At 47.0% G+C, this 12,447-nt stretch overlaps 1 protein-coding gene across 1 annotated transcript in view; it reads right to left on the minus strand.

Annotated features, from left to right (window-relative positions):
• Window positions 1-12,447, minus strand: part of LGSN (lengsin, lens protein with glutamine synthetase domain) — a 139,178-nt gene that overhangs the window by 14,153 nt on the left and 112,578 nt on the right. The window contains exon 3 of the mRNA XM_086926455.1: window positions 8,008-8,186. Coding sequence (XP_086782581.1) covers window positions 8,008-8,186 — 179 coding nt within the window. The remainder of the gene's footprint in view (window positions 1-8,007; window positions 8,187-12,447) is intronic.

Consider the following 12,447-nt stretch of genomic DNA (forward strand, 5'->3'; position numbering starts at 1 on the left):
GCAGCTGGTTTGCCTCTAGATGTTTGCATAATTGCTTATTTATTAATGATTCAGTGATCTTACCGAACATTGGGAGAAGTGAGATTGGGCAGTAGTTGGAAAGTTGTTTGGGATCGGCAGAGAGTTTTTTTAGGATTGGTCTATTAATGGCCTCCTTCCAGTGGGGGGGAACAGAGGAATGGGACAATGAAAGATTAAGAATTTTCGTGAGGTTGGGGATCAGGACACGAGCAATTTTTGCTAGAATTTGAGAAGAGGCTGGGTATACAAAAGTTCTCATTTATCTGTATTGGAATGTATCTTTATTCAGTTGTTGAAAATTGAAAATTAATTCTGTAAAATATGCCCAGTACAAGCTATAACCTACTAATTTGGAAACCACATTGCGCTCTATTGGATACAAGTCATGGGCAAGACACGCTTTTGTGAGAAGGGCAGAGGACCCTTGCAAAACTATAATTATCCAACATAAGGGCAAAAGGTAATCACATGCAGAAAACATACTTCTAGTATCAGCCATTGAAAGGCACCTTGTCCGAGATGGAGCTTTTCATCTCGACTGCTTGGTTCACCAAGGATCATCTGCTGGATGGAGGTTTGGCCCATCGACAGATGCTCTCCTCAATATGCACTCTAAATACAAAAAAAACTGTCCTTCTTCAAATTGCAATGGTTACTTGTGAGCTACCCATAGTGAGTATTGGCTCCCAATTTGTCTTCTGGTCCAGTTTCTGCTCCCTGTCCGTCAGTTCCAAGACAGCCATAACCAAACTAAGAAAATAAAAAGCCTAGAAAAACTAAAAAGGCACAATTCCCAAATGGCACAGCTTCTTGGTGGTTGAAATCCACATTCTCTGCAATTACGTACCCTGTCCACATTTTCTATCACTTCCTTAGGTGGCCTACTCAGACGAGATTTGCATAACATAAAATATTATTAAAGGCTTAAATGCCCATGTCAATTTTCTCATTTGTTGTTCTTTATGCACCTTTTAAGTCTATTACACATTGATGAGGCATACTCAAACCAAGATTCTCATAAAACAAAATATTCCTAATGTTATGCATGGAATTGATGGCCTGCCAATTTGTCTTTTTTTTCCCCTGCAACAGCTATCCCTTTATTGATATTTCCCCATTCGGCTGTTGGTTGTGTATATTGTTGGAGAAAGTCATATAGAAGGCAGCAATAAATAAAACTTGAAATCTTAAATGAGTTTTAAAAACTCCAGGTCATACTTATGGCCAAGTCAGCCAGTGCAGGGCGGCAAGTCATCTTATTGTGCTGCACTGCATGACAGGGAAAGGGCAAAATGCACCATATTTAAAATAATGCATCAATCACTGTCCTTTTACATGCACTAGTGCCTTTTTGGCAGCCTAGATCCAATGCAGGCACCCTTACACCATGGTATGAGTGTGCCTGCATTGCATGTAGGATTGTTTTTGTGAAGGAAGGGGTACCTTACTGCACAAACACACTCCTGGGAGGCATATTCCTCTTTCTTTGTGTGCTGCTAAATGCAGCACACATAGAAAAAGAAAGAAAGGAGGAGAAATAGAGATATTTCTCCTGGTTACTCCTTCCCTACGAAGGTTTAAAATTTGGCTCATGCCCAGGTTTACTGGTTCTTGTAAATATGGGGATGCTTCAAAATCCAAGAGAGTTGCATGGGAACACCCACGCAACGCTCATGGAATGCCTTGCCAGGACAGTGTAACGCAACCCAGCAATTTGCACTGTGTTGCATTACTCCAGATTTTTGAAGCCACTCAGAGCCACGCAAAGTGGCTTTGAGTGGCTTAAAAAATCTGACTTAGAGGCTTGACTTAGGCGTGTACTATCTTGTGTGGTGCAAATTGGATGCAATCCGCACATAGATATGCCCCGCTTTTTTTGTAGAATACTACAACATACTGGAAATCACATGAAGAGATGGATCGCTGGATTTAATCACCGGGTCAACTTAAAAGGGGTACCCGATCCCACAATGGGAATTCCTCGCCTTCACACTGTCGCGCTGTGCTGCAGCCATTTGCACCCCCGGCTCACAGACACCAGTGAACTCCTCTCCCAGACCAGCTGAGCCAAACGGAGAACGTGGGCAGAACGGAGGACTCTACACAGCCGGGTCCCAGCACAATTTTGGGGATTACTTGAGGTTTCGCCGCCATAGGCAGAGACATCAGAGCTTTCACGTATGGTGGCCGAGGAGTGATCAGAGCGGGAAGCGCTTTGCACCGGAACCCCGGAGGACCCCTGATTACCTGTAGCCGGCAGTAATGGACTGGGCGGGTGTTCTAAGGCCCGCGACAAAGCATGACCGTCCCGTAGAGGGAGCAGAGCCCGGAGATGCACCTCTCCTGGAGCCCCTGCTCCCTGGTCCTGTAATGGCTTCCACCCCAGAGCGCTCTCCATTAAACACCCCGCCCAGCTGACTAGAGCTAACCCCCCAAGAACCTGCAGCCTCCACAACAGGTCATCTGTGACCTACAACATTAAGCTGGGTGCCCTGATTCAGAAAAAGGGCCCTGGGATGCAACACGCATGGAGCCCCGGCTGCCTTACTCTGTAATGGCAGCCAAATTCAGATGCCTGACCAGAAGTTGGCAAGGAAACACACAGCCCAACTAACTACAGTTAACCCCCCAAGAACCTGAAACCGCTGCAACAGGTCATCTGTGACCTACAACATTAAGCTGGGAGCCTTGAATCTGATCTAGGGCCCTGGGATGCTGCATACATGGAGCCCCGGCTGCCTGACCCCAGAATGGCCGCCAAATTCAGTCGCCCGACCAGAAGCTGGCAACTCTACTCCACCAGAAGTCCTCTGGTTACCGAAGCCCCCTGTAGGGGGGCGGCTGAGACCCCAGATGTCAATGAGGCTGTACTGAATCAAAAGTTAAGCCCCTGAGAGGCAGCACTCTAGGATCCTCTGCTGCCTGACCCCTCAATGGCCGGCAATTTCTGTTACACCATAGGAATGCAGACAGCTTTCTAGAAACCAAAGTCCCCCAGCAGCCTGGACCCTCCTATCATCGGAAGTAGTGTCTTTTGCGTCTCTCAACAACAACTAGGCGGCCCTGAGGAGGGAGAGGAACCCTGAGACCTGACTCCACCTAAGCCTTCGCTGCCTGATTCAGCAATGACCAACAGGATTTTCACCTTCGGCTAATCCCATTAATCTCTCACGACTAACTCTGGGAATCCTCAAAGATCTAGCTTGAGGGCTCTGATCCAAAGCCCCTCCAATGAGCTAAACACTGCAACAAAGACTCTCAGGTTAGTGTAAACAGCCTCTAAGATACCAGACTATCGCCGTCGCTCTAACCGGGTTCTCGGAGAAGCCGTACTCCACCTGACCTCCACTCCCCTCTCTGGTCTCCCCCCACTGGAGGGTAACTCTTTGAGCTCCCCATCCCCCTCCCCCCACCTGGTCTCTTCACACTAGAAACTTACCTTTGAGCTCCTCAACTCCCCCAGTCTAGTTCACACTCTCCCCTTCACTCGACAGCCTCTCCTTCACACCCTTGAAAGTGTAACCCCCCTCATAACCCGGACATAATGTCAAAGGCCTCGCATATGGCTATCGCCCCTCGATCACCAAAGTATCTGACACCCCACGGTCCGAGCTCATTCGCGATCTCCTTCCCCCTACCTCTCTGGCAAAGCAAATAGACACTTCAAACCTAGACTGATTAGACAGCACCCCGAAACACTTTTAGTAGACTCCTTCTACTGCTCATCTAAAGGGCAGATCAAAACGGACCTCATCTTCCACACTGAAAGACCTGACCCCTGGGTCAACATCCTGAACAAACATCTTCACATCTCCAAAACCACCATCACATCCCATAGCTGCAAACTGACGTCCTCTCTCCCGAATCACAAGACGCTGAATAGTAATATCTCCTTAACCATTTACTCAAATGGCACTGTCCTGATACAAGCTAACAATGATAACCTCAAGGTTTATGATGCCCTATTCCTATCGCTAAAAAAGGCTCCCTTGCACAACACGCGATCAGACTGGTCTCCTCCTACCTACCAGCGAGTCCTCCATGGCAGATGAGACACCAGAACCATCTCACACCCCTCCTGAGATCCCCATCCCCACCCTATAGTGACTCCGCCCACAATGCTGCACCTCTGACCATGAATACCCTCCCCACGGGAAGACGACCCCCCACCTCTGCCCCCATTCGCCTCCCAACCTGCCAGCCAGGAGCGAGCCGCACTCCCAAGCCCAATCTCCCTCCAGCTCCCCCATACCCCCAAGCCAATGGAGGCCTAACCCTCATCATGAGCCATTACTACCCCTGCTCAGAACTCCTTCCAGAGTCATACCAGACACCTTCCCCCCCAATAGCCAGCATGTTTGCGACCCTCCGCCCTCGTGCCACAGCCGCCCATAGAACACCCTACTCTTACCTATCCCGAGCACACCAAGGCATCGCCTTCTAATGGGGCCCATGCCCCGCCCTGGCCTTCAACCAACAGATCGGTCACAGAAAATCACTCTGATAGACCAAGAAGAGCAAAAAATGCACTTTCCTTTCAAGCAGCGGCACACCTAGCCTCAACCTATGACTCTCCACCTAACTCCTCCCCCAAATCTTTGATCCAAGTAATCACGGGAGTCAGAAGAGATCACCTTCCCCCGAAAATCCCTAGACCCCCAGCCCACCTAACCTCTCTTCCCAGAGCCCCATCTAATAAGAATCCAAACATAGAAGGGTCCCCCATTAACTGCATACTTCTAAACTGCAGATCGGCCTCTAAACACGCAGCTGAATTAGCAGAAGCCATCCTCTCCCATGACATAGACATTGCATTCATCACAGATACCTGGCTCAACAATCTCTTTTACCCCAACATGGACATGCTGGTGCCTCTGAGATTCACTATGATCAACAAAGACCGACAAGAGCAAATGGGAGGGGGTATAGCTATCATTCACAAAAACAGCATCTCCATCACAGAAATTACATCCTGCCTATATAGCACCTTTGAGTGTCTCTCAGTCAATATCAAGACATGTGAAAACAGGCCAGCAATCTCCCATCTCCTTTACCATCCCCCTTGCAATTCCTCTGAATTCAGGGAACACCTCTCTGACTTAATTGCACATTGTGCTCTCGGTAACTCAAATAAAATAATTCTAGGTGACCTCAATCTAAGATGGAATGAATCTAAAAACCCACTCATTGAATCCCTAAACAACGTCCTACTAGAAAACAATTTGACCCAACACTGCTCAGAAGAAACTCACCACAGACGAAGCAACAAAATCACCATTGACCATATCCTTCCCGTAGACTGGTCCGACCATCACCTCATCCTTTTCGGCAGTATCCAAATGATTGCCATCTTTTTCAATGACAAAATTGCCAAGATCAACCTTGCATTTGGCCCAAATCTCATCCCCTCCGCCGTGACCAAGGTGTCTGAATCAAACAACTGCGCCTCCTTAAACCCCCGAAACAATGGTCCTCCTTCACTCTCATTCAGGAAGCAGAGATAATCAACCTAATCTCCATGGCTAAACCCTCATCCCACGCCCTGGATCAACTTCCCCCTCAAGTGACCAAGGACATGAAGCTCGTCCTAGCTCCGCTATGGTGCAAGATCATCAACAGCTCACTGAGCTCAGAAGTCCTTCCGGATTGCCTCAAAGTTGGCCAAGTCACACCACTGCTGTAAAAGACTGGGCTAGACACTGATGATTTTAACAACGTTAAACCGGTATCAAACTTACCCCTTCTGTCCAAAATCCTGGAAAGATGTGTACTCCCTCAGCTAACCCAACACCTGGACAACATCAATTTCCTAGACCCCCACCAATCTGGCTTCAGAAAGGGCTGCAGCACTGAAACTGCAATACTTAATGTCATAGACGATCTTCACAAATCACTGGACTCGGACCAATGCTGCCTTCTCATCCTCCTAGACCTATCGGCTGCATTCGATACCGTCGATCACAAATTGCTCATCAAGACTCTACAAGAAAGGGCAGGTTTAGAAAGCACAGTACTCCACTGGTTCTCTTCCTTTCTCCACAGCAGCTCACTAAGAATAAAAATTAAAACATTTGAGTCCGACCTCCACCCCGTTAACAGGGGTGTTCCAAGGATCAGTGCTCTCCCCTCAGCTTTTCAACATCTACATCGAACCCCTTACCTCCCTACTCAGGAAATCCAACATCCCTTTCCACCTAAATGCGGATGACACACAACTCTATCTGGAAACCTCTTCCATTGCTGACATCCAGAGACTCAACGCCACGCTCAGAGAGGTACAAGACTGTCTCTCAAACAATCACCTAAAACTCAACCAAGAGAAAACGGAAATACTCCTCATCTCCAATAAAGATGAAAACCCACAAATTGCGGAATGGCTCAAAGCTATCGACGCCCTCAATGGCAACTTCATCCTGGCGGATTCGGTAAAATCTCTAGGTATCACCTTTGACCCGCAACTAAACATGAAAAAACATATCTCAAAATCCGCAAAAAGTACCTTCCTCAATCTGAAATTACTGTACACAATCAAACCCTTCCTCCCACCCAAAGACCTTCAACAAGCCACCCAAGCACTAGTGCTCTCCAGAATTGATTACGGGATTGCAGCCCTGACTGGGACATCAAAATCTCACCTCACCCTCCTGAAAACAACTTTAAATGCAGCAGCTAGAATGGTCACTGGGACTAAGAAATTTGATCACATCTCCCCTGCACTCAAAGAACTCAAATGGCTCCCAATTGAATTGAGAGCCAACTTCAGAACAGCCTGCCTCACCCACAAAGCCCTGCACACAGGCAAACGGGAATACCTGGCTGCCAATCTCAAAAAGGCTGGCCAGTCCAGAAACCTCAGGAGCTCCAATACTAGTCATCCCACTGAAATCTCGTAAGTAGATTACCGCGACAAAATCGTTTGCCGGAAGCGCCCCCAAAATCTGGGACTCCATCCCCCCCACATCAGAACAATACCCTTATTTCCCAAATTCAAAAATCTGCTCAAAATCTTCTTCCTCAACGGCTCTCGAGCGAACCGATAGAAGCCAAGGATGCACTCCAGCTTGCACTCTTTCTAACTTTATATTTTGACCAGTGACACTGACTCAGATCAAGAAAATCTTCCTGGACTCTTGTCCGGTGTGAACAAAGCAGCCTTTGGGGGCGCCCTGTTTGGACTTCATCCCCCTCGCCCGCCCTCACAACTGCACCTTTGTTCGTCCTATTCTCTGCTTGATCCACTTGTTTGACTACACTCTGTACTGCATACTTGCTCACAATTTACTTGTTGTAAAGCGCTCTGATACCCTCGGGTCCAGCTAGCGCTATATAAAACGCCTAAAATAAAAAATAAATAAATAGTCATTCCAATATTGGTGCAATTTTTCTCACCAATTTCCCTGTGACCTGTTCAAAAGCAATATCTGACTAGCGCAAAAACACAATTTTCACTGAATAGCATGTTTATGTATTAATGTATTTCATTTATTTATTTACCCTCAGGGGACACTTCCACCAAGAATACCATGGGTTAGCAAATGAGAGCAATAGAGGCCAATGTCTGTCCGAATTTGATTGCACCTGGACCAGTGAAATGCGATTTAATTTGCTCCCTAAAATGTAATAAATATTTGATCAATATTAACCCCTTCGATGCTCGAGACGGAACGGTTCCGTCATGAGCCCGTTGGCTCATTAGAACCTTCAGCACAGCACGAGAATTCGCGCCGCGCTGAAGGTGTTAAGAGGACGTATGAAAACTATTTTATACCAATGTAGTTAGAGTAAGAATTGTATAACTATGCAGCTTATACTTTATGTAATATGGTAGTTATTTTTTCCAACAATTTCTAATACAATGGCTGCGGTGCACAGTAATAATGCAAATGATCAATCTACGCAATTCAACATGTTTAACATGCTTAGTAGTGATTAGCTCATTTTCTCTCCAGGCAACAAGTTACACAATACAATAAACTAGAATCTTACTTGGAAAAAACGTGCAGGAATGGTCTTAGATCTCGAAACGCCATGAAGATCTGTTGCTTCAAATCGAACAAAATTTATATCTTCTTTAGCAATCTGCTGCTTGATGTGTTCAATCTGTGGTATTAGATGAATTGACTGTTGAAATCCAGGGATGTTTCCAATTGTGTTTTTGCCACTGTCTGTAAATTGATAAAGAGTTGGTAAGAGCTGAGGGACTTTCCTTTGGAATGTACAATATATTGTTTGAACTGTTCTTACCATCACCAGGGCTGCTTCTCCATTAGGGCAAAAGGGCCTTTCCTTTCTCCCTGCTATTAGCCATGAATCCCATATTTCAAATATAAGTAAACTCACTAGTTTATTCTGTTCCCAATGCCCTGACCATGGAAACTCTTTCTGTTGTTCCGGGTCAGGTGGTGTCTTTCAGGGTGGACCAATGCTGAATTGTATTGACTATATTGAACATGGAAAATGCATTTGAAGTGCACTTGTCTGGGTGGATGGTTGTTATGGTATGTCCAGTTGGGCATGCGCATTTTAAGCCTCTCAAGTCCACGCTGTATGAGGAGATGAGGAGAACACAGATGCAGCTCCCCAGTCTCCTATGGAACTTAGGATTTGCCAAACCAATCTTGGTGCTGCTCTCGTGATGTTTACTATTATAAACAGCATGACCGCAGCATACGAATTGGCTTTAGAGGTTATCCTCTACTCCCATGGCCCGGGCTCAAACAGCAATGCGGGGGCAGGAGAATTGCACAACTTGTCCAATAACTATGTGGCTTTGTTTTGGAGCCACACAGTGATTGGCCATTTGCCTGTGACAGTCTCCTCTCTCTGGCCGAGTGCTCCCACCCTTTGCACTGCACAGCTGACAACACTGTGCGAGTAGTGAGGGAGTGAAAAATGAGAGCACTGCTGTCGAGAGAAACACCTAATGACAACTGTATGCGTGGGGCATGCATAATTAGTTATACAGAATGTCCGGACTGACTGCAGCATGTAAGTTAAGAGTGTTTGGCAACATCCGAAGCAGTTAACATTGTTTGTTTTCCTGGGTGACCATTCTGTCTCCTACGTTAATTTTACTCAGCTACTGGTCAATAAAGCAAAATAAACAAAAATACTGGCACTAGAAGACAAGAAAGAAAGGAAATGCTTCTTGCCTGTCTTCTAGTGGCAATGTTTTTGTTAATTTTGCTTTATTGATGAGAGACAGTTCACTCCACAGACAGGCACTTTTTATGTCCCGCCACTTTCAAAAATCACCATCCGCCAATTACTGTCACCCCATAAAACAGAACCGGAGTGTGCATGCTGGGTTCTTGCAGAGCTATGAGAAGTCATGATACACAATAGCTTATGAATACCTATTTTTAACATAATGTTAAAATGATTTGTTTGAATGAATATATAAATTCACAAAAAAAACTAAGGTTATAGGGATGTTATAGTTAGAAAACAGAATTAAAAAAGCCTTAGAAATTCACTGAGAAAACCCAAAGGTTACAGGGAAATTATAGTTAGGCTCATATTTCGCTCGTACAAAACCAGTAAAATTCAGCAATTATAGTTACCTGAGCTAAAAATTACTTATGTCTCCACAATGCACTGCTTATGACTCACATATTACATCACTTATGACATGGTAATGACATCACTCATGACATTACTGAAGACATATCAAATGACATCCAGTGAGTGTTTCTAAAATGTGTCTGAGACTTAAAGATATTACTAAGCGGGGCGTGGTCTGTCGAGCAGCGGAATGGCCGCTCTCTGAGTGCGCTCCGCCGGCTGAGTTTGTAATCCTTTCATCATCCTTGCACACTGTGTCGCAGCGAAACCATAGAAGACATCCCTAACTGGCAGACCTGCTGAGGACCAAAGCAGGTGAAAATCCGAATCCAGTACGTGCACTGAGGCGGTAGAAATGGAGGAGCTGTCTGCTGTCTGCGTGGCCCATATTCGCTGTAAGAGTAGTGGGCGGCCACTCTGCAAATCGAGCCCGAGGCTGCTGTGGAGATACGGGCCTTGCGGCAGAAGCGCAAGAGCCCTGCAGGACTAACCTCGCCACTGCAGCTGAGTGCGACGTGGCAGAAACACAGTGAGGTGGTTGATCTTTGTGGTGCTGCATTCACTCGCCACTGGTGTACGATCTTCACCACGGAGAGGGAGACCTTCGGTGCAACTGAGTCGGCCTGCCACCGTCATTTTCAGAAATCTGTCGTCGGAGGAGAGGTGGCGGCCGGTACACAGCGGGGGCTTTTCTAGGCACCCTTGACTCCTGCTCCTCGCTGATGAGCCTTGCAGAGGGCTTTATGGAGCTGCGGAGCACGCTGCAGTAAGTGCGTGTCTGTCATCCCACCCGATCCCCTGACTGCGGGAGTACTATTGTAGCTGCTGTGAGAGCGGAGCCATCTTGGGAGGTCTGCATAAGGAGTGAGGCACGCGGAGGCATATCCCCGGGGAGTCCCTTGGTGCCCCTGGCCGTTCCCTTTGAACACTGTGATCTGACTAGCGTTTTGGGTTGCCAAGGCACTGCGGTCTCAGGAGTGGCGGATGTGTGATTGCCCTACCGCCTGATTCTTTTCATTGATGGGTTTTGGTCACTACTGGTGCAAGCACAGGGCTACACTGTACGGACCTTGACGCACCTTGCCAGTGAAACCTCCAGAGGAGATAGGGCGCTTATGGGATCTCTTGGTTGCTTGAGTGGTGCTGGCTGCACCTCCCTGCGCTACTGCTTCTGTTCCCTGGTGCGACCTTGTCGGAGCCCCCCTTGGAGCCCTGAGCTGTGCAACTTCTTGCTGACCTGCCTCCCATACTATGCCTGGTTGGCACTAGTGCTCTAGAAAATCGTGGGCAGACAAGTGGGTACAGATAAAAAGAGGCACTGGAGAGTGGAGAAGATCCTGAGCTGGGCCTAAGCTGCACTGCACGTCTCAAGTTGTGATAATTGCAGGGAGAGAGATCTGTGGCTAGGACTCCCATCGACTTAGTTGAGGCCGAGAGGCCTGTTTAAGCCTCTGCAACATATTATTTGATCATTTCGACATGGGCAAAGAAGATGCCAAACAACCGAAGCTCAATTTTGATAAACGCTCCACGTGTCAAACTGAGCCAACCACTGACACACAGGTAGATGAGCAGTCAGAGATGCACTCTGAAAACTGGGGTGAGGACTTGCGCACCCTCATGCTGGAAATGCGCTCCAGCTTAAGAAATATCAATTCCAAATTGGACACCCTGACTACGCAGTAGGACTCAGTCAAGGTCCAAGTCACTGTACATGAAACTCGCCTGGATGTCCTGGAAAACCAGCAAACCAAATTTCACGAATTTCAAGTGGAGACTAATGAACAGCTGTTGCATATAGATAAACTTCCAGGAGTCATCCGTGCCAAGAATGACGATTTGGAAGCGAGGTAACGTAGAAATAACTTGCGCATAACTGGCATTCGGGAGACCACTGCCATTTCCAAGATGGAAACCTATGTCACAGACCTTCTACATGCACCATTTGACCCTCATCTGTCTCCTGTCTTCGTGGTGGAAAGAGCCCACAGGTCTCTAGGTCAGAAACCTCGGTGGGGCACCGCCTAGACCGATATTAGCCAAACTGCTGAATTATCAAGACCGGGATAATATTTTGGGAATGGCGAGGGACAAAGGTCAGCTGTCCCATCGGGGTAACAGCATATCGTTGTATCCCGACTTTACCCCGGCTGTACAGGCAGCGAGGTACAATTTCCTACCAGCCAAGCGGATACTTCTACAGGTGCAAATCCCCCACTCCTTGCTATACGCTGCCAAACTGAAAGTTTCATATGATGGTACTGCGCACTACTTCACTAATGCCAAATCTGCCCTGAAATTCGCCAAAGACATCGGGGGAAGGAAAGGCAGGATCCCAGTGGAACAACAACCTCGGCGACTGGCCAGCTTAGCGATAATGACTGATTAATGATGCAGACTATACCGCCTTGAGTGCCCCTACAACTAGAAGACAAACTGTATGGTAATTCATATCTATGTGGCGATAGGTTGTTGAAATATACATCATCCAGTTAGTTGATCTGCCTGGGGATGTTGGGGTGGATTTGCAACGTACACTGCAGAACTCCCAGCCACCCTGTTAACCCAGGGGTGATTGCTAGTGCCACTACGCCCCTATAGGAAGTTTCCCTTTCATTTCAAGAAGACTGTTATGTTTTAGTTTACATGGTGGGGATATTCTGCAACCTGATTGGGGGGTTGGAGTGGGTGGTAGGTGGTGGTGAGGGTTGTTTGTTTGTTTGATGCTAGTACACATATAGGATGCTTGTCACAGTACACACCATGTCCTTTGATATTTATGCTCACCGAGTGCCTAATCCACACTGAAGAATTTTGTATAGACACGCACACGCAAAACCACTGAACTTGCTAACTTGGAAC

The sequence above is a fragment of the Lissotriton vulgaris genome, chromosome 6 (genome assembly GCF_964263255.1).
Source record: "Lissotriton vulgaris chromosome 6, aLisVul1.2, whole genome shotgun sequence".
Taxonomy (NCBI): Eukaryota; Metazoa; Chordata; class Amphibia; order Caudata; family Salamandridae; genus Lissotriton; species Lissotriton vulgaris.